This window comes from Eschscholzia californica, unplaced genomic scaffold (genome assembly GCF_041429995.1).
Source record: "Eschscholzia californica isolate CP2 unplaced genomic scaffold, dmEscCali1.0.p SCAF_1, whole genome shotgun sequence".
NCBI classification, from domain to species: Eukaryota; Viridiplantae; Streptophyta; class Magnoliopsida; order Ranunculales; family Papaveraceae; genus Eschscholzia; species Eschscholzia californica.
Genome location: NW_028238198.1, coordinates 2,102,670 through 2,121,964, shown reverse-complemented (window position 1 = coordinate 2,121,964; position 19,295 = coordinate 2,102,670). Strand labels below are relative to the sequence as shown.

The window sequence follows — 19,295 nt, the reverse complement described above, 5'->3', positions numbered from 1 at the left end:
CGGCAACTTTTGCCAGTGTGGACAATAAATAGTAGCTGGGGTTTGGGGGAACCAAAAGGAAAACAAAAAAAAAATTGGTAAAATTACACACCACCATATGATTGAAAATTATTTTGAAACCCAATGATTGCCTGAAAATTAGTAAGCAATGTGTTTGATGTATCTTGCAAAACATTGGTTGCATTTGTTATCTCACCAGAAAACATTTGGAGTTCTATGGTACCTCCAAATTGGAAAACAACCCTTAAAAATGCTCTTAGCTTTCTGCAGAACCCAAGCTTGCTTCTGAAATTTGAATACACACTAACAAAGTGCACAAGTTTAAGTTTTCGACTTTGAAGGTCTGAATCTTCCCATTTCTTGAACTTCTAAAGTTACAGATAGTTTGGTTCTAAATAACAGTGGTTTGATAACAGATCAAACACCATATATACAAGTCTTAGTTTCTCTTTCATCACCAAGATGAAAGGATCGTCTTTTAAACCACACCGAGGCGGCACATTAAGTACCTGAACCTTAAAACGGGTACAAGTTTCATTCATTAGTTATCTGAATGAGATTCGTAGAATTCACTCGGACAAGGTGAAGTGACTTCCTCCAGCATTTGGAAGACTTGATTCATTGAAGGGCGATCATCTGGGTTTGAATCAGTGCACCTTGCAGCTACAAGCAGAACCGCTTCTACTGTTTCGGTGTCTGCATCAGTACATACTCTATCTACTATATCTTCTAATTGGTTTTCTCTCACTAGAGTATTCATCTGCAACATAACAACACCACAGTATTCAAACAATAAGTTTGAATTGAAGGCAAATGAAGAAATACCGAAAAAAGGCTTCTACCTAAAGATCAGTGTCTATCATATATGCGAAAGAGTAGCCATGCTAAAAGCTCAATGATCGAAGAATTTTCAATGTTAGGAAACTAGGTTATAGATGAGACGACCCGATCTCATAACCTTCTTCGATCTATGTTTTTAGGTTTGTAACTTTAAGTGGAAATGGAAGAAATGCAGAAGAAACTACGTGTCGAAAGGATATACTAAACGGCTTACCCATCCAACAATATTCAAGCCCATCTTTAGAAAGGTTGCATCGGTTGGCCTCTTCCCAGCTATGAGCTCTAGCAAGAGAACTCCAAAACTATAGATGTCTGATTTCTCAGTAGCTCTACCACTTTCAAGATACTCTATTTCAAAATAAGCAGAAAAAGTGAATTGAATAGACGATTTAATTTGGGGAGATGAAAGAAAATTTAAAAAAAAAAAAAATAGGAAACTCACCAGGTGCCAAGTAACCAAAGGTGCCTGCAACCACAGTAGTTACATGGCATCCTCATCCACTAAGAGCTGGGCAAGCCCAAAATCAGACACATGAGGTTCGAGGTTTTGATCGAGGAGAACATTGCTCGATTTTATGTCACGATGCACAATTCTCGGGCAGCAATCATGATGTAGGTATGCCAGTCCTCGAGCTGATCCAAGGGCTATTCGTAAACGAGCATTCCAATTCAAGGGTTGCTTTCCTTGCCAAGTTTCTAAACAAAGAAATTTCTTTGGTTAAGAAGGAAATCATTACTACTTGTAATATACACAGGATTGATATCGGCAAGATTAGAGAGAGAAACATACCATGCAAGAAATGATCTAAGCTTCCGAACGCAAGATAATCATAGATGAGAAGCTTGGCAGAAGGAAACTTGCAGTAACCTCGAAGATTGACAAGGTTTATGTGTTTGATACTAGCCAAGATCTCGAGCTCTCTTTCAAACGTATGATCCGTTCCTTCAAGACATCGATCAATCCTCTTTACAGCAAACGTGATAGAATCACTCATCGCCATTTTATAAACAGTGCCAAATCCTCCAGATCCTAACACATCCTCTTCGTCAAGTGATTCAAGCTTCTTAATAATATCATCAGAAGAATATGGAAGATCGCCATGGAATGTGACAACTTTAGTGCCTATTACCCAAAAAAGGCGACAGATTAATATAAATAGTTATGTTCTTTAGAGAGAGAATATAAGATTTTAACACATATCTCTCTTACATGCATCGAGTTCAACTTGTTTGTTAACTTCTTTGTACTTTTTGGCAGCCCGTTCTTTCTTTGATAGTAATCGAAGCCATAGGAAACAAAGCAAGAAAACCAGTGCTACCCCCAATGTGGACATTGCTCCAATTAGAACACCATTAAGATAACGGGAGAACCGTTTGGTTGGCACTATAAAAGCAATGGTTACCAGATATTAGTTTTGGGTTAATCTTGAAAGGTGCTCGCGACAAATAAGTGGGTGCGGTACAATTATGACGGTACTTCTCATTTGATCAAGAACTCGGATGCTGAATAATTTATTCTAGAACTTACCGGTTGCTTCGTCGCTTTCCTCGTGTGGACCGTGTGGTACCACAGCTGGGAAGCCCTGACATGGCTTTTCAATTTGAGGGCCACATAGATCTAAATTCCCAACAAAACTACAAAGCAAATAGGTAATAGCTCAAATAAGTAAAAAAAATAGCATGTTTAGCTCAATAATAAATGCAATTAAAGTCTGATTTTGATATGAACTCAGGAACATTTAAAGATTACTTACGAATTTCTTTTGAAAGTGCCCAGTACTCCAACACTTGGGATTACACCAGAAAAGAAATTGGTCGATAGATTTCTAAGATAGATAACACAGTGTTAGTACATCGATGATATTTGGATTCTGTATTATTTGCAACTCTCCGTGACCCAAAAATAGGCATGGGGACTCAAAGGCACGGGCAGAATCTCGTATATGAGTCACCAAGGTGTACCGTGCCTACGAATGGGGCACAGGGGCATCGCATTGTCACGCTCAAACTGGGCAAATTAAAATTTTGAACTTACAAATTTCGTAATTGTTTGAGATGACCAATAGAAGGAGGTATAGGCCCCCTGAGAGAATTGCTTGACAGGTCACTGCATTCAAGCTTCAACACATTAAGACTTGATACTAAAGGAATGACCCGCTATCGGGAACCTCATATCAAGAAGGTTGACACTTAAAACAAATAAATTATCAATAAAAATGAAACGGGTAAGAATCAAAAGCAAAAAAAGTCGAAAACCTTACAGTATAGTGAGGTGAGAAAGGTTTCCAAGTTCTTGTGGTATGCTTCCTTGGAGATAATTAGCCCTCAAGTATCTAATAAGAGGGAAATCAATCATACTATTATTATCCACCAATTTAAATAAAAACCAGAGAACCCATTTATAATAAACAAAAGGAAGAAAATGTGGGAAACCCCCATGATTACTCACAGAGCTCTGAGCTCTTTGCAGCTACTAATTTCAACAGGGATGGATCCATGCAAGCTATTTTGGTGAAGAGCCCTAGTAACACAATTTGTATATTACATTCATTAAATCCAACAAAGAACAAAAAGGTTTCATTTTTATCATTTTCTTTTGGGGGGGGGGGGGGGGGGGGGGGAAATCATGAATACTTACAATCTTTGCAATCTAGTGAGATTTCCAATGCTTGGAGATATAATGCCACCAAGTTGCATATAAGGTAAGTTGCTGAAATACCCATAAAAGAAAGTAGTATAAATCAAAACATTAGGGAGAGAAACAAGAGATAGAAAGGGTAAAAAGATAGGGTTTTGAAAGTACATAGAAATGACTCTATTGTCATTAGGGTAGCAAGTGATTCCAGTCCAGTGACAAGGAGTATCATCAGATGGTCTCCAGTTACTGAGATAACTTCTTGTATGATTAAAAGACTTCTTGATTTCCAACAATGTGATACCTAGACATCAAGTACCAAAAAAAAACACATAGTAAAAACAGAGAGAAATCAAAACAAGGAGAAGATCAGATTAAGTACTAAAAAGGAGAAGTTTTGGGTCACTTACCATCTTGAGATAGAGCTAGAGAACAAGTGCTTAAAAGGGTTGTTGTTGCTGCAAGAACTAAAAAACCCCACACTAACACTAAACCCATTTTCAGGCTTTGGCTTTAATGGGTTCTCTAGCCTAGTTTCAGCTAGAGAGAGAGAGAGAGGGAGGTTATGGTGGAGGGGGGAGAGATTTTGAAGTTGTGGGTAGTCTCAGTTTGGGAGGAGGAATCACTTGGAGATCTGATCTTGTTTTCATTATGTTTTGTTGAGATTGTAGTGAGAGAAATTTGAGAGAGAGAGAGAGTTTGGGGAGTTGTGCAGAGGAAAGTATTTAGTAGAGAGGGTAGAAAGTAGAGGAGTAGCCGTTGTCAATTAGATTTTGAAAATGAAAGAAAAATAATATTTCAAAATTGAGACTGCAAAAAATGTCGGAATGGGGTACAAATCAAGAATCACTACCCTACAAAAATTGACCATCAAATACTATTCAAACCTCAATGGCTAGTTTATCATGTTGTGGTGTTTACATGTGATTGAAAATCTTTAGATCAAAAATTAGTTCTAACACTGATGTTCAATTTGTTGAAAGTGTCTTGAATACGAGTTGATATTTGACTCGATTTGTGACTCTCTAACTCGCTTTTCAAGTTTTGGTACGAAATTTTGGATTCGTTTAGTAGGGTTCGTCTTCGAAGCAGAGTTAGTATGCGAGGCAGAACTTACGTTAAGACGGTTATTAGTGTAGGCGTATCCATGCATATTTCAGAACAAAAAAGAGATATGAGGTGGGATTAAGGTTTTATGTGACTATATAAACGAAAATGCTTGAGATATTTTATTTATTCTCAAGAGTCTCTTGTATACCTTGTTTTCTTATCATAATGAAAATCATTGTATCGTTGTTCGTTGTGGAGTAGATTAACACCAACCGAACTACGTAAATTCTTTTGTATTCGGTGTGATTATTTACCTTTCCATTGCTTTTTTTAATTTGTTTGAATTTCTGACAACATATTTACAGACAAGTTGTAGAGAAAAAAATAAAATCGTCGGACTCAAAAGAAATGCGATCACTTTTGAATCTTACTATGTTATGTGATACATAAATTTCTATTACATTTTCCATCCTCTTAATAAATATTACTTGGCTTCAAAGTGTGTAAACAAAATGGAGGTTTTTTTTGATGAAATAGAGTAACATTAAAACCAAAACCTGAGTTGTCCATACACGGTTTAACATAAAACAGAAACAAAAGGGGGTATTACATTCAAAATTTTTTTCTGACTATTGTTTTTTCTCCATTTAGCTAGAGCATCAGCTTTAGCATTGCATTCTCTGGGAATGTAAGAGAAAACGATGTCTGTGAGCCGATCCGTGAGTGCTAGAGTTTGTTCTATGACTTTTTTGGACTGGCAGTGCAAACCATCGCTTTTGCCATTTATGTACTGAACTAGATTGAGATTGTCGCTTTCTATATGCACATATTGGATACGCAGATCAATGGCCCATAAAATGCTATTGTGTATTGCCAGACTTTCACATTGTTCTGCATTTTGACCCCTAACTGAGTCTGTCGCTGCTATTATGAAGTTTGCTTCTGCATCATGTATAATACACCCAATTCCTGCTGGTTCTGAAAGTGTCGTGAAAGAAGCTTCTACATTGACTTTAAGGTATGGTGTCGATGGAGGGCTCCATTTGTGTTGCTTTGGTTTCCCCCTGCATTTATTAGTGATTAACGATTCAAGTTTAAGAGGCGTAGTAGAGGTATTGTTTATCCTTGCTACCAATTGGAGGGGGGTTTATTTCTTATCCGTGAAACAGTTTCCGCACCTGACTTTCCATATAAACCATAATATTTTTGCATATAAATTTATAGTGACCTCATCTAGATCTTTCCATTGTTTAATCCATATGCTAACTGTTTGTAATTGTTTTGTTCTAACATGAAAGGTGAACCATATCGCTCTCGCGTAGTTGCAGTGTAACATCACATGGTCTAGAATTTTATTTTCAGTACAATTTGTACAAGAGTACGAGTTTCTAATATACTTATCAATTTTGTCTTTCACTGGTAGACTATTTGTGTAACATTTCCATGGGAATAGTTTTATACGAAGTATCGTGTTCATGTTCCAAATAAAGAACCAATAGTCATTTTGGTCATAACAAAAATAACACATTAGATGAAATAGATCAATTTAAAAGACAAAAACACTAGGGTGGAATTAAATATTAAAATCTCCATGATATTGATTTCCTTATTATCTGCAACCCTATTTAATGGTGGGACATAGTTTTTCAAAGCAAAACTGGTCCAACTGACTGAGAGACCATCATCATCACTCAGATTTTTTTTTCAAATTGAGTTTTTCATTAAGTTTTGATATACCAAGGGCAAAAGCAATGTTGTCACTCAATATGCCCAATTGGCAATTGCAATGAAATTTACTTGCGTGCGAAAAAAAAACCCTTTTTCTCATTATTTTATGGTACTCAGTTTTTGTTCTAAATGAGTCTCAACCTAATAAAAGATGGCCTACGTAGTCACGCGAGGAGTGTGGGTCAGAATGGGCCGAGTTGAGCCAACGTTCTACTCTCGTACGAGACAATGAGGTTGTACCTGTACAAATGGCACAATTGTTTCTACACCAACCATCTCGATAGACAAAATGCAAACGTCCTTGTAAGTGATTAGACACACCTTTAAGGAGCGCTAAAGTTGTGAGAGGCTAAACTCGACATTACCACTGGTCGTTCAAAATTTTGCCTCACAATGATATACTATGTTATTGACGCGTTTCGCTATGATGTGGTCTTCAAAAGGTATGTTTAATTGTTGTATACTAACGCTACATGTGGAGGACAATGGACGGGCCCTTTCGTGAAGTCTCGTAGTGCCATGCTAACAATATCGTTGGAAAACAATGTATGGCGCCCTCTCATGAAGTCTCCAAGTGCCAATGCTAACAATGTAGTTGACAACTGGAACCCAATTGAACCAAACTTCATTTATGTTTTCATTTCTCTTATGCCAGGCTTGGTTGATTGGATTGATCAACCAAACTCAATCAAACCAAATCGAACCAGGTCGATCTTAGTCAATTGGCGATTTGATCGACTAGATTTCAGCGAGTGATCTACCAAAGTCGTCATTAGTTAATTAGTCTCCAGATTGACCTAAAATAGTCGGCAACCGACCGATCTTCATCATTTGTTCATATTTACAGCCTATAAAGAAACACCTACTTATGGTAATTTTGTGGTGCCTATAGAATTTCCTTACAACTGTATATGGACCAACAATTAGGTTAAAGATTGTTGCGTGTTTAAACACACCCCTAAGCTTCACCCGAAATATTGGCGGCAAATTTAAATGTGCAGCGAGTCAGATTAGTCATTAGGTCGAGTATATATATTAGGTTGAGTCAGATGAGTCGATAGGAAGTTTTGAATACCGAAGGGTCCGAGAGATATAGACGAAGATCCGAGAGATATAGACGAAGATCGGATGTCTAGGGTTTCCAGAAATATCCAAGATAGAAAATTAGGGCAAAGATATAGGGTTAACAAATTGAAATGAAAAGAAGCAATTTCCTTGTTGAAAGAAAAGATCACCAGAGTTTCCAGAATTTTTTATTAGGGTTTGTAATCTTCAATTTGCTTTATGTCATGTATTTTGTTAATTTCTGTTAGATTTTAACCATCTCAATTGGATTGAAGTGTTTATAATCTTTGCCTTTTCAGCATAGATTCGTGCCATTGGAAGTGCCCGAACAGTCCGAAGATACATCCCCGAATGACAATCATCAGGTGACTATCACTAAGTTAATACTTCTTTTGGTTGGAATATAAGGGTAAAATTAATGAATTTATTTGGTTTAATTATGATAAGTTTGATCATTATAATGGTTTAGTTGTTTGTTAACTCATTAATTCATGTTGCTTCTTGTAAATTATGAGGGTTGTGTTTTACATAATTATATCCATTATTCAATGCTTCAATAATATTATATTGGGTAGTGTTTTCAAGCTATATTGGGTAGATATTCAACCACAAATTGTTCGAAGAATTATCTTTTCGTCTTAGCAAGTAAAATCTTGGGAAGAACGCATCAATTTCACATTTAAGCTTTTGAATCTATTATATCACGAAACACAAATGTAGTTTGGTCATAGCCCGGAGTAATCACTCTCTAGTCCATCTTTTCTAAGTCCATATAAAATGAAATGTAAAAGAGATTCGCTAAGTTGGGAAATAATAGGAAAGAAGGTATATAATGGGATGCATGATAGGAAACATAGAGTAGTTCCAACGTTCAAAAAGGCGCATAAGATGAGCGTCAAGGCACACACCTCGACGCAAAATATAGGTGTACTACATCCGAGCTTACACGGTTACGCCTTATGCAGTATAGGAGCCTGTATGCGTTGCAACACAGTCGTCATTTTAGGTGACAAGTCAGTGAAGCCACAACTCTTATTGTCCTCTTAAGTAACAAGCGACGATTTTGTTGTTCTTTCCTCTCACTCTTTAACTTGTAGAGGTAGTCATAACTCATAAGAGTAAAAATGACCAAAAACATTCATATCCTTTTAAAGTACTATTTAAAAACTAATTTTGTGGTAGTACGACAAACAAATTAAGTAAAATATATTGTTAATGGAATAAATTACTATTACTACATCAAAATATATGAAATTGAAGATACACCTCTTTACCGACTTAAAGCACCACCTCACAGTGTCAAAGAAAACTGCATTGAGGCAGGAAAATACTTTCTTAAACCTTGAGTAGTTCAACTTGGGGCTGAGTGGAGAAATAATAAGAAAGAGGATAATAGGGTGCATTATAAGAAACCCAAACAACTTTGGGACAAATAAGAACTTGGTTAATATGATATGGACATACCTGAGATCCGATAACATCAACGATGACAAAGATGGAAGGTATCTAAGCAGAGTAATAATTGGCTATTGCTTAAGGGACATAATTTAGGAATCGATAAATTTTTTACATTTCCTCTTGCTGGATGGAGTTATGATCATTTTATTTATGTTATGAGCCCATAAACATTTTCTGTTTTTTTTTGCTCCTAAATTTAGTTTACTTTGTTCTGGTATTATCTATAGCACATATATTATATTTTGAATGATGGTGGTCTTAGGTACAAGATTAACATGTTTGATTTTCATAATCTTTAAAGCTTAGATTATTTAATGGAGGGATCTACAATAATTTCATACTTAGTTTGCAAGTTGATTTCGATATATGTTTTCTTTAATATTAGGTTATTTGAAAGAGGGGTCGTGAATTATTTGATATAATTGGTTTGAAAGTAGACATTGGTATGTGTAGGAATGTTCCCATCAATCTGAGTCCACAATGAAGCTGATAAAGACAACACTAAGATAACAAGATAATTTGCTATATAACATCTCATTTTAATAACAAAACATCTCATTCAATGATAAAAAAATAAAAAAATAAAAAAATAAAACCACTTGCCCACTTGGTATGGAATCTTAGAAAATGTAGATATTGGCTCGCCAAGAGAAATGCTATGGAAAAATATTTTGGAAATTTCGACTTAGCAACCTGTTAACAATTGTTTTATTCATCACTAGCGAACTAGAAGGGCAAGAGGGTGCAATTTCTTCTTATTGTCTGGTAAGAAGATTTGAGAAAACAAAGTAACTCTTAATGTTTTAAGTAAGGAAGTTCAAAAGAAAGGTTTGCTGGATTATGTTCACTCGAATGTGTAGGGGTCGTCACCAAAAAAAGTCAAAAGGAACCTATTACTAAGTTACATTCATGGATGATTCGAATAAAGTTTGGGTGTATTTTTTGAAAAAGAAATCAAAGTTTTTGCTAAGTTCAAGGTGGAAAAGAGATAGAAAATCATAGTAGAAGAAAACTTTAATGTTTAAAAAATGAAATGGGGGTGAACACAAAGATGATGAATTCATTAAATGTTGCAAACTAAAAGGATTTAAACGACACTTCACAGTAAAGCAGACTCCTCAACAAAATGGTGCAACAAAGAAGATGAATAAAATTCTTGTTGGGAAAGCAAGGTGCATGAGGTTGTTGGTGTTTAGTCCCACATTGATTGTGGGAGGAGGTGGTGGTAATTTTATAAGTATGAGGGAGAGCCTCACCTCTTAAGCTAGCTTTTGGAGTGAGATAGGCCCAATACCACTTTGGGGGCCGTTATTTATGGCCCATGTATCACGCTGTCACAAATAGTATCAGAGTCTAGTTGTACCGATCTTTCTTCTAGGTCCAATATGTGAAAGGAAAGATTGTCTGTGTTTAGTCTGACAGTTGTGGGGCCAGTTGGTGGTCATTTTATTACCCTGAGGAAAAACCTGACCTCTTGAAGCTTTTGGGGTGAGATAGGCCCAAGACTACTTGGGAGCCATTAAGACCCATTGACATACCCACAATCATTAGAATATTTATGACATTTAATACATTCACCCTCCTTGGACCCACTGCAGTAGAATTAAGTTCATTAAATCTTTATCAGGAAAATACAAGGAGCAAAATCATGGTCAAAGAACAAACAATACAATATCTCTTTCCATCTTCCACTCATGCAAGTACATACAGAAACTGATAAAATTTCGCCAAGAAAAGGTGAGCGACGAAACTCCTTAGTCCTAACAGACAGAAAGAAGAGTACTGCGGAAAAATATACCAAAAAAGTATAGGAGTGGCAGAGATTTTTTCGTCCATAGATTACTTGATGGATGATTCCAAAAGAGAGGGAATAGTAAATTCATTTACCCCCTTTGGTTTGTGATTCCCCCTCTTAGGCAGACCCTTATTCCACTGAGATTGCGATTCCTTATGCATTCCCCTGTACCAAACACCATTTTGGAACTCATACGGTGAGCTAAGAGTAATATTCTTGGCAATGTCGTTGTCAAGTGATAGCTTCTCCAGTCCAGGACACCTTTGTACGTATATATTTTCCAAAACAGAGGAATCCAATTTACGGGAACATATGCTCTTTAAGTGAACTAGTGAAAACAACCATAGAGATTGCAGATTTGGGAATATCTTTAACTTTGCATGTTCACCCACTGGAAACCCATCTGAAATTATTTCTTCTATTCTGAACATATGCTCTAGCTTAATTGTTACAAGGTCCTGAGCATACACAAGCCATGTAAGGTTCTTTATTTTATGACAACCAAAAATGTAAACATCTTGGAGGTTTAAGAGACACAACTCCTCTTCTGTAGGCAAAACCTTATTATCCCACACAATCTCTAAGTTTGGTAGACGTACTAGAGATAGATGCTCTAACATTTGCATCCCTGAAGGACTAATTCTTAATTCTTAATTCTTCCAACTTTATACAATCTAGGAGATGAAGTGTTCTCAAATTCTTGAAGTTAGCAACAATACTGAAAGATGATGATGAAGAAGAGGAAGAAGATTCTGTAAGTCTGAGGGAGGTGATATCTTTACAATTTTCAATACGTAGACGTGTGATAATAATTTGAAATTTATAGATGCTTACCAGCTTTTGCAAAGCTAAAAATGAACTTATTTGGATTCCTAGATCATTCAAGTATTTCAAGTTTTCGAATTCCATTATACTCGGACCACCTTCCATTTCCCAGTCATCGATTCCAGACTCATATAGGTCCAAAACTCGCAACTGCATAAGACCAGGTATAACCCCACTACGTATCTTAAAACTATATCCTTTCAAACTTAAGAACATCAATTTTACCATTTTTTTTAACTCATTAGGTATAACGTTTTTGTTTGGACTCTCTAGATGGAGATATCGTAGTTCATATAATTGACATATACTTGCTACCAATTCTTTAGGTATACTATCTTTGTTATTCAGGCTAAAAACTTTAAGGTTAGACATATTTTGAAAAGGCTGGTCACCAATTCTGCATATGGTGTTATTCCGTTCTGTAAATATCAAAGTTGAAAGATTTGAGCAATTTGTCGAAAGATTTAGTCTATAGTAATGTTCATTTAGCACAAATACCCTTTCAGCCTTCTCCCATTCATCAGGTTTTGGTTCAAACCCGTTGTCGACCAAATACTTTCCTTTGTTTTCCCCGTAATCTGTTACTATCCAAATTGCCAAATCTCGAATTACATCATGCATTTGAAGACCTTCCGATTTTAAGCTGCTATAGTTCTCTAACAAACACACACTCTTAAGATATCCAATGATGTCATGACCTTGGTCACGGGCTTCGTCTATGTTCTCAAAATCGTTTATGAATCCTTCGGCTATCCAATAATCAATAAGTTCTTCTGGATTAATGCTATGATCTTCAGGAAATAATGAACAATACAGAAAACACGATTTGATTTTATCGCTCCGTAAATTATCATAGCTAAACTTTAAAATCGATAATACTTCATCATCCATACCTGGAAAGTCCGAGGCTGACTTTTGCAATACATTTATTGCGTGTCTCCATTCATGTACTGTCTTCTTGCTAGCCATAGTTCTGCCTATAGTGTTGAGTGCTAGAGGTAGACCGCGACATTCTTCTGCAACGACTTCCGCAAGGTTAGGTATTTGTGGTTTAGAGTAGATCACGTCTTGTCCTACTTTATCCTGAAACAAAGTCCAAGCTTCATTCCAGTCTAAGCAATCTACTCTAATATTTTCCTTGGCTTCCATTAGACCACAAACAACCTTTGATCTAGTAGTGAAAATCACCATAGACTTTGTTTCTTGAGTATTAGAATTAAGAGAGGGAACTCCAATACTTAGTAAATCAATGCGTTGCCAAATATCATCCAACAACAAGACAAATTTCTTCTTGCTTAACACTCGTAATATGTTCCTCGATGTTCTGTTAAGATCTGGTTCTCCCGGTAGAGTCAGCCCAAGGGAATCTGCAACTTGTTTCTGAACCTTTTCTATGTTAAAATCCTTAGAGACCACAGCCCAGATAACTGTATCAAAGTCATTCTTCCTCTTGAGGAACTCATTGTTGAGTTTCTGCAAGAGAGTAGTCTTTCCAATCCCACCCATCCCGTATATACTCATAATTCTGACTTGATTATCTTCAATAACAAACTTCCACAACTCTTCAAGCTTTGCTTCCATGCCAACAACCATTGTAGCTGGCATCTCTTGAATCTGTCTAGGGTGATATCTCTCAGCAACAACACTAAATTCCCCTTCACTCATCAATTCCTTCAAAGATGATAGGTTTTCAGTCACTAACTTGGCAAGCTTGTAATCAGTCCAACAGTTGTTTGAACGACGACGACAACAACAACTTGATTTGCTTACTTGAATATCATTTATTTGTTGTAAAATTTCATTGACACCTTGCTCTATGGCTTCTACTCTTCTAAGCCAATGCATAACTTCATCGGTTCGTTCCTTTGGTTCACTTGGGTCTGATTCGGCGAGATCAATCCTTCTCATAACATCATTTCTTTTACTTTTTAGTTTATCAAGCGAAGTAGTCAAAGAAATGAGATCCCTTTTGAGGTTGCAGAGGCTGGTAACATGAGGAGAACAACAATTCCACAGACGACAGATGATGTTGATAACAGGAGACACAATTTCCATGGGAGGTTTCAGTTTCAAATAGTAAAAGAAATGATGTTATGATGCAAATGGTTCTTAATTTGGTAAATGGGAATAACTGGAGCTGTTATATAAGGAGGAGGAGAAGATGAAACACTTCCAAGTTGCAATATAGTATCATAAAGCTTTACTCGTAGGGTCTAATGTGAAGAGACTAAACTATAAAGCTGCAAATAGGAACTGGTTACCTTGGGTTATTAAGCTTTTAAGAGTTGCATCATTCACGTAAAGCTTTGTCTCGCTAACTCGTACTTGCCAATTGAATCTGGGGCAACTGTTGCTTGTAACTACACACTGTTGGTAATCGCCTAATTTTTGTTACAGGGCATCAATTGAGAGTGAGAGGTTGAATAAGATTTTAGTATCGGATTACCTTACTACTACCTCGAGATGAAAGCTTCCGTCGATGTTGCTGCCGCTGCTGGCAAGTACTCAGTTCATGTTGAGCATTCTTTCGTGCCATCAGAAGTGCTTGTACAGATGGAAGGTGAATGTGGTAATGGCAATCAGCAGGTAACTATGAAACTAGTTTCAAGTTAACTAGATTAACTCATTAACTTGATTCTTGCTAAATTTGATTGTTGTATTTGTTTAGTTGTTAACTCGCAGATTTATGCCGCTTCTTGTAAATTACGAGTGTTGTGTTTTACATAAAAATATCCATTATTCCAGTAAGTGGAACTTAATTTCTCGAGGCGTAAAAATTCAATTCTATGTAACATATTGGGTATTTTTCAAGCGATATAGATATTCAACCACCAATGTACCTTGATCATAGCCCGGAATAATCCATACTAAATAGTGTATAAGAGATTCACCAATTTGGGAAATGATAGGAAAGAAGATGTATAATTAAATGTTTTTTTTTTTTAATATTGTGAATGATGGTCCTAGGTACAAGATTAACATGTTTTATATTCACAATCTTTAATACTTAGATAATTTGATGGAAGGAACCTAAATCATTTCATACTTAGGTTGCAAGTTGATTTCGATAAATGTTTTCTTTAATACAAGATTCTTTAATTGAGGAGTCCTGAATCATTTAATATAATTGGTTTGAAAATTGACTTCGATATATGTAGGACTATTCTCAACTGTCCCCATCAATCTGAATGGGCAATGAAGCTGAAAAAAAGAAAACAACAACAACAAGAAAACAACCTTTCAACAAAAAAAAAACAAGAAAACAATATAATGTGCTAAATAAACATCTCATTTAAATAATAAAAAAATAATAAAATGTAGAGTACCATCTGCCCACTTGGTATGGAGTCTTAGAAAATGTTGATATTGGCACGACAAGAGATGCTATGACAGGATATTTTGGAAAGTTTCAGCATAACATCCCGTTAACAACTGTTTTAGTCATCACAGGTGAACTAGAGGGGGGCACAATTTCGTCTTATCGCCTGGGAAGAGATTTCAGAAGCTATCTCCCGTTGCCTACCATTAATTATTTAAGAACTTAACAATGACACAACAACCTCTAGTATTTGGTATTATTTTTCATGTTTATTTGAACTTAAAGGCCAATTTGTACGATATATTATTTCCAACTAAACAAAACATAATAGAATTGGGTTACTTATCACAATTAGATTCCTTTGTGGTACTAATCAATAATAATTAAGATATAATATAATGTTATGATGACAACTACGAATGTGCCGAGATCCACGATTGGTGGGCAATCCTTTGATGCTCTGATACTATATAAGGATTGATAAATACAACAACACTACTGCTACTAAGTACTATATTGTCTTTGAACAAATTATTCTTCAATGGCTGAAGAGGACATTAGTAACAAACCAAATGAAGGTAGTGTGATCAATTACAAAGGAATCAAAACCATGCCCTTCATAATAGGTGAGGCAAATAGTACTTTGACTCCCATGTACTATATATATATATATCTGTGAGTTCTTGTACCTGCGCGCTTTTTCAATGTGATCATCAATGGAAAAGTTAATAAAATGCAGGAAATGAAACATTTGAGAAGCTCGGGACATATGGGACTTCGTCAAACCTTGTTGTGTATCTCACTTCAGTCTTCAACATAAAGGGAGTTACTGCTTCCATAACTGTCAACGCCTTTACTGGAACCACTTTTTTTTCGCCGTTGTTCGGAGGTATCATTTCGGATACTTACTTCGGACGTTTCAAAACTCTAGGCTTTGCCTCCACAGCTTCTCTCATGGTAACCACTTAACCATAACTTCATCATATATTAGGTTGCTTACAAGTAATACCAGTTTATATATCTTTTCTTCTTCTCCTCGAAGGGAATGCTTTTACTGACATTAACCGCCGCAATTTCCAAGTTACATCCTCCAAATTGTATACTGAAAGACAAAGAACTTTGTGTTCAACCTACTAGAAACCAATGGGCTTTTTTATTATGTTCATTGGGTTTATTAGTTATTGGTGCTGGTGGGATTAGGCCATGTGCGTTACCATTTGGAGCTGATCAGTTCAATCCAAAAACAGATAAAGGAAAGAGAAGTGTTAACAGTTACATCAACTGGTATTACTTTGTTCTTTCGTCTTGCATATTGATTGCTCTTACTCTCATAATCTACGTGCAATCTAATGTAAGTTGGGCTATCGGATTAGCTCTTCCTTCTTGTCTAATGTTATTAGCTTGGATACTCTTCTTCTTGGGTTCAAGAATGTATGTTAAAGTGAAACCAGAGGGAAGTCCTTTTATGAGCATAATGCAGGTCTTGGTAGCTGCAATAAAAAAACGACGCTTAACTCAACCCGACAACCCACAAATCTCTCTCTTTAACTATTGTCCAATCAAAAGTATCAATTCGAAGCTTTACCATACTGATCAATTTCGGTAAGAATCTAATTCAAATGTTTTCTAATCTGTAACTAGTTTATGCTATTTCATCGCCCAGTTGGCTTTTATTTCATATTTATACATATGACATGAAATTCCAAACCTTTTCTAATGCTTTTATCTTGCAACTAAATCGATCTTATTGTGCTTTGTTACGATTCATTTGATTTTGTCCCGATCGGTATTGATGGAGTAAGTTTCTTCCCTGAGACTAATCACTGATGGATAGTTATGATTCTTCTTATGGACGGTAACAGGTTCCTTGACAAAGCTGCAATCTTAACTGATGAAGATCAAATAAATGAAGATGGATCAACTGCGTATCCATGGAGACTTAGCGCAATGCAACAAGTAGAAGAAGTGAAATGTCTGATAAGAATTCTTCCAATTTGGGTTTCATCTGCCATTTTCCATATCTCACTGAGCCAACAACCAACATATGTAATACTCCAAGCTCTTCAATCAGATAGGCTCCTCGGAAAATTTACAGTTCCTGCTGCATCTTACACAGCATTCAGTTGGCTTGCCATGGCCATATGGATCCCGATTTACGATCGTTTGCTGGTCCCATTCCTTATAAAAATAACAAGTCAAGAAGGTGGCATTTCACTCCTCCAAAGGATGGGAATCGGGACATTCTTATCTATAATCTCAATGTTAGTGTCAGGATTAGTCGAAAAACAACGAAGAAACTTCGCTCTTACTCGCCCGACTCTCGGACTTTCCAAAGGTGGTGGTGCTATTTCATCTTTGTCTGCTCTCTGGTTGATTCCTCAACTTTCTATTAGTGGTTTGGCTGAAGCCTTTTGCTTTATTGGTCAAGTTGAATTCTACTATAAGCAGTTCCCAGAAAATATGAGAAGTATAGCAATGTCTTTCTTTTTACTTAGTGCGGCTTTAGGAAATTATACGAGTGGTTTCATGGTTTTTCTTGTTCACAGAGTAACTGAAAAAGCTTCAAATGGGAACTGGCTGCCTCAGGATTTAAACAAAGGGAGATTGGATTACTTCTATTACACAATCACTTTGATTGAGGTTCTGAATTTTGTGTTTTTCATACTATGTTCGAAGTGGTATCAATACAAGGATGTCGATCCGAATGTTAAGGTCGACCATAACATGGACACAAACCGCCCTGAAGATCCTTCTGTTTGATTTGACGAGAAGATGTATATATATGTATATATGTATGTATTTGTGTGCTTAACTTTTTCATCAACTTATTGTGATTCATCAATATCTTTGTAGTATGCATGTATGATATTTGTGTAAATCTCTATATCATAACAAGTGGTGGGAGTTAAATGTCAAATCGTCTAGAACTAACCGTTTGTGGTGTTGGGTCTAGACTTGTATACTGGACCCGCCTAGCCTGCCGTGGCATGTGAAAGGGCCTAACGGGACCCTTACATGCATCCAAATTGGGCTAACAGTCTCGTATTACTTTGTTCCCTCTTTGCTTTCTGGGTGTTCTTTCTCTCATAATTGATGTACAAGCTAAATTAACTCGCCTATTGGTTTAGCTCGTCATTGGGTTCCAAAGTGTATGTAAAAGTGAAGCCAGAGGGGAATCCTGTCGTGAGCATAGTGCAGGACCTCGTGGATGAAACAAAAAAACGGTGCTTCATTCGACTGGAATACATACAACTCTCTTTAACTATTACCCAATTAAATTTATCAATTCTAAGGGACAAATTTCAGTAAGAATCTCTCAGTTTATGACTAGTTTAGGCTATTTCATTGTCTAGCTAGCTTTCATTTTGTTGTCTAGATCGATCTTGTTATATTTTGAGTTTCTTCCCCAAGACCACGATTCTCCTTATACATGGTAACAGGTTCTTGACGAGGCTGCAAATTATAACTGATGAAGATCGAATAGACATCCATGGATCGACTGCTTACCCACTATGTAGAATGCAACAAGTAGAAGAAGTGAAATATTCTGTGCCACTGGAAATGCCTGAACAGACAGAAGGTACATTTTCTAGTGACAACCAAAAGGTGATTATGAAAATTGTTTTAACTTACTAATAAGTTGATACTTCCTTCGCTTACATTATAGTGAATTAGTGATAAAAGTTAATGCATCACTAATAAGTGATACTTCTTTTGCTTGCATTATAGTGATTTTTCTCCGTTACTTCTCGTAAAATATGAGTGTTTTGTTTTACATTATTCTATACATTATCCTAGTAGGTGTATTTTATTTGTCTGAGACATCAAATTCAATGCTTAAATGATATAAATATAATGGGTCTTTTCAAGCTATATAGACGTTCAACCACCGATTGTCTGAAGAATTACCTTTTCTTCTTAACAAGCGAAATCTCTAGAAGAATGCAACATTTCACATTTAAGCTTTTGAATTTAACATATCACGAGATAGAATGTACCTTTGTCATAACTTGTTAATAATTTTTAGCCTATAAGGAAAACTTCTCATTAAGATTTGAAAGAATATCATAAAACGGTCCTACATGTGAACAATCTCTAATTATTAATTTTTCTCCGTAGTTGAGAATTTTATTAGTTGTAATGCTTTAGCTGTCATTCAAGCTTTTCACCATAGTTCCGGCGAGTCACTTATTTATAAAATCATAAAAGGAAAAGAAAAAGTGACCGGCATAGTGTATAGAGATCTTAGAAAACATAGATAAACCCACCCACAAACTCGTAAAATATATTATATTATACTAGCAAAGAATTATACTAGATAAACCCAATAAGTAAACACTTCTTTTGGTTGGAATATAATGGTAAAACTTAATGAATTCATTTGCTAATGACCTTGATAGATATTATTCTTCTATTTCTTCACTTGTTCCTCATTAATGAGTGTTTTGTTAACATTATTATATCCTTCACTAGGTGAATTTAATTTTGTTGAGCCATCAAATTTAATGCTTAAAAATAGTACATTGAGTCTTTTCAAGGTATATAGATACTATTTTTTGAAGATTTGAATGAATTATGTT

General features: G+C 36.0%; 2 protein-coding genes and 1 pseudogene across 6 annotated transcripts; 1 reads left to right on the top strand and 2 right to left on the bottom strand.

The window, feature by feature from the left end:
- Window positions 1–326: 326 nt before the first annotated feature.
- LOC147563117 (LRR receptor-like serine/threonine-protein kinase FEI 1) lies at window positions 327–4,330 on the bottom strand (annotated as a pseudogene). Its single transcript, XR_015223431.1, has 13 exons — window positions 3,886–4,330; window positions 3,644–3,779; window positions 3,479–3,550; window positions 3,290–3,361; window positions 3,102–3,173; window positions 2,876–2,947; window positions 2,595–2,666; window positions 2,369–2,475; window positions 2,051–2,224; window positions 1,631–1,963; window positions 1,283–1,536; window positions 1,055–1,188; window positions 327–760 (listed from the first exon to the last, which is right to left on the bottom strand). The product of XR_015223431.1 is annotated as an LRR receptor-like serine/threonine-protein kinase FEI 1 (transcript).
- Window positions 4,331–10,295: 5,965 nt separating this feature from the next.
- LOC147563116 (disease resistance protein RPS5-like) lies at window positions 10,296–13,451 on the bottom strand. Its single transcript, XM_086654942.1, has 4 exons — window positions 11,406–13,451; window positions 10,664–11,029; window positions 10,485–10,558; window positions 10,296–10,368 (listed from the first exon to the last, which is right to left on the bottom strand). The coding sequence occupies exons 1-4, from the start codon at window positions 13,449–13,451 to the stop codon at window positions 10,296–10,298; spliced, it is 2,559 nt and encodes an 852-aa protein (XP_086511068.1).
- LOC147563115 (protein NRT1/ PTR FAMILY 2.11-like) lies at window positions 12,554–17,610 on the top strand. Of its 4 annotated transcripts, none has more exons than XM_086634995.1 (5): window positions 12,554–13,694; window positions 13,794–13,982; window positions 15,455–15,672; window positions 15,758–16,317; window positions 16,578–17,610. In XM_086634995.1, exons 3-5 carry the CDS (start codon window positions 15,670–15,672, stop codon window positions 17,473–17,475), a joined length of 1,461 nt encoding a protein of 486 aa, XP_086491121.1. In that variant the 5' UTR covers window positions 12,554–13,694; window positions 13,794–13,982; window positions 15,455–15,669; the 3' UTR covers window positions 17,476–17,610. The 4 variants fall into 4 exon arrangements, with proteins under 4 accessions (XP_086491121.1, XP_086491104.1, XP_086491112.1 ...); XM_086634978.1 differs by having other exon boundaries at window positions 13,794–15,341; XM_086634986.1 differs by lacking the exons at window positions 12,554–13,694; window positions 13,794–13,982 and adding an exon at window positions 15,193–15,341 and having other exon boundaries at window positions 16,578–17,182; window positions 17,262–17,610.
- Window positions 17,611–19,295: the final 1,685 nt, after the last annotated feature.

What these genes read in the sequence shown, in the direction of transcription:
- LOC147563115 (XM_086634978.1), top strand. Translation starts at nt 15,257, where the DNA reads ATGGCTGAAGAGGACATTAGTAACAAACCAAATGAAGGTAGTGTGATC. An exon ending in AACCATGCCCTTCATAATAG is followed by an intron (nt 15,342 to 15,454) that starts GTGAGGCAAATA and finishes AATAAAATGCAG; the next exon opens with GAAATGAAACATTTGAGAAG. An exon ending in TACCATACTGATCAATTTCG is followed by an intron (nt 16,318 to 16,577) that starts GTAAGAATCTAA and finishes GGACGGTAACAG; the next exon opens with GTTCCTTGACAAAGCTGCAA.
- LOC147563116 (XM_086654942.1), bottom strand. Translation starts at nt 13,451, where the DNA reads ATGGAAATTGTGTCTCCTGTTATCAACATCATCTGTCGTCTGTGGAAT. An exon ending in TTTTAGCTTTGCAAAAGCTG is followed by an intron (nt 11,030 to 11,405) that starts GTAAGCATCTAT and finishes GTGTATGCTCAG; the next exon opens with GACCTTGTAACAATTAAGCT. An exon ending in GCGAAATTTTATCAGTTTCT is followed by an intron (nt 10,369 to 10,484) that starts GTATGTACTTGC and finishes ATTCTACTGCAG; the next exon opens with TGGGTCCAAGGAGGGTGAAT.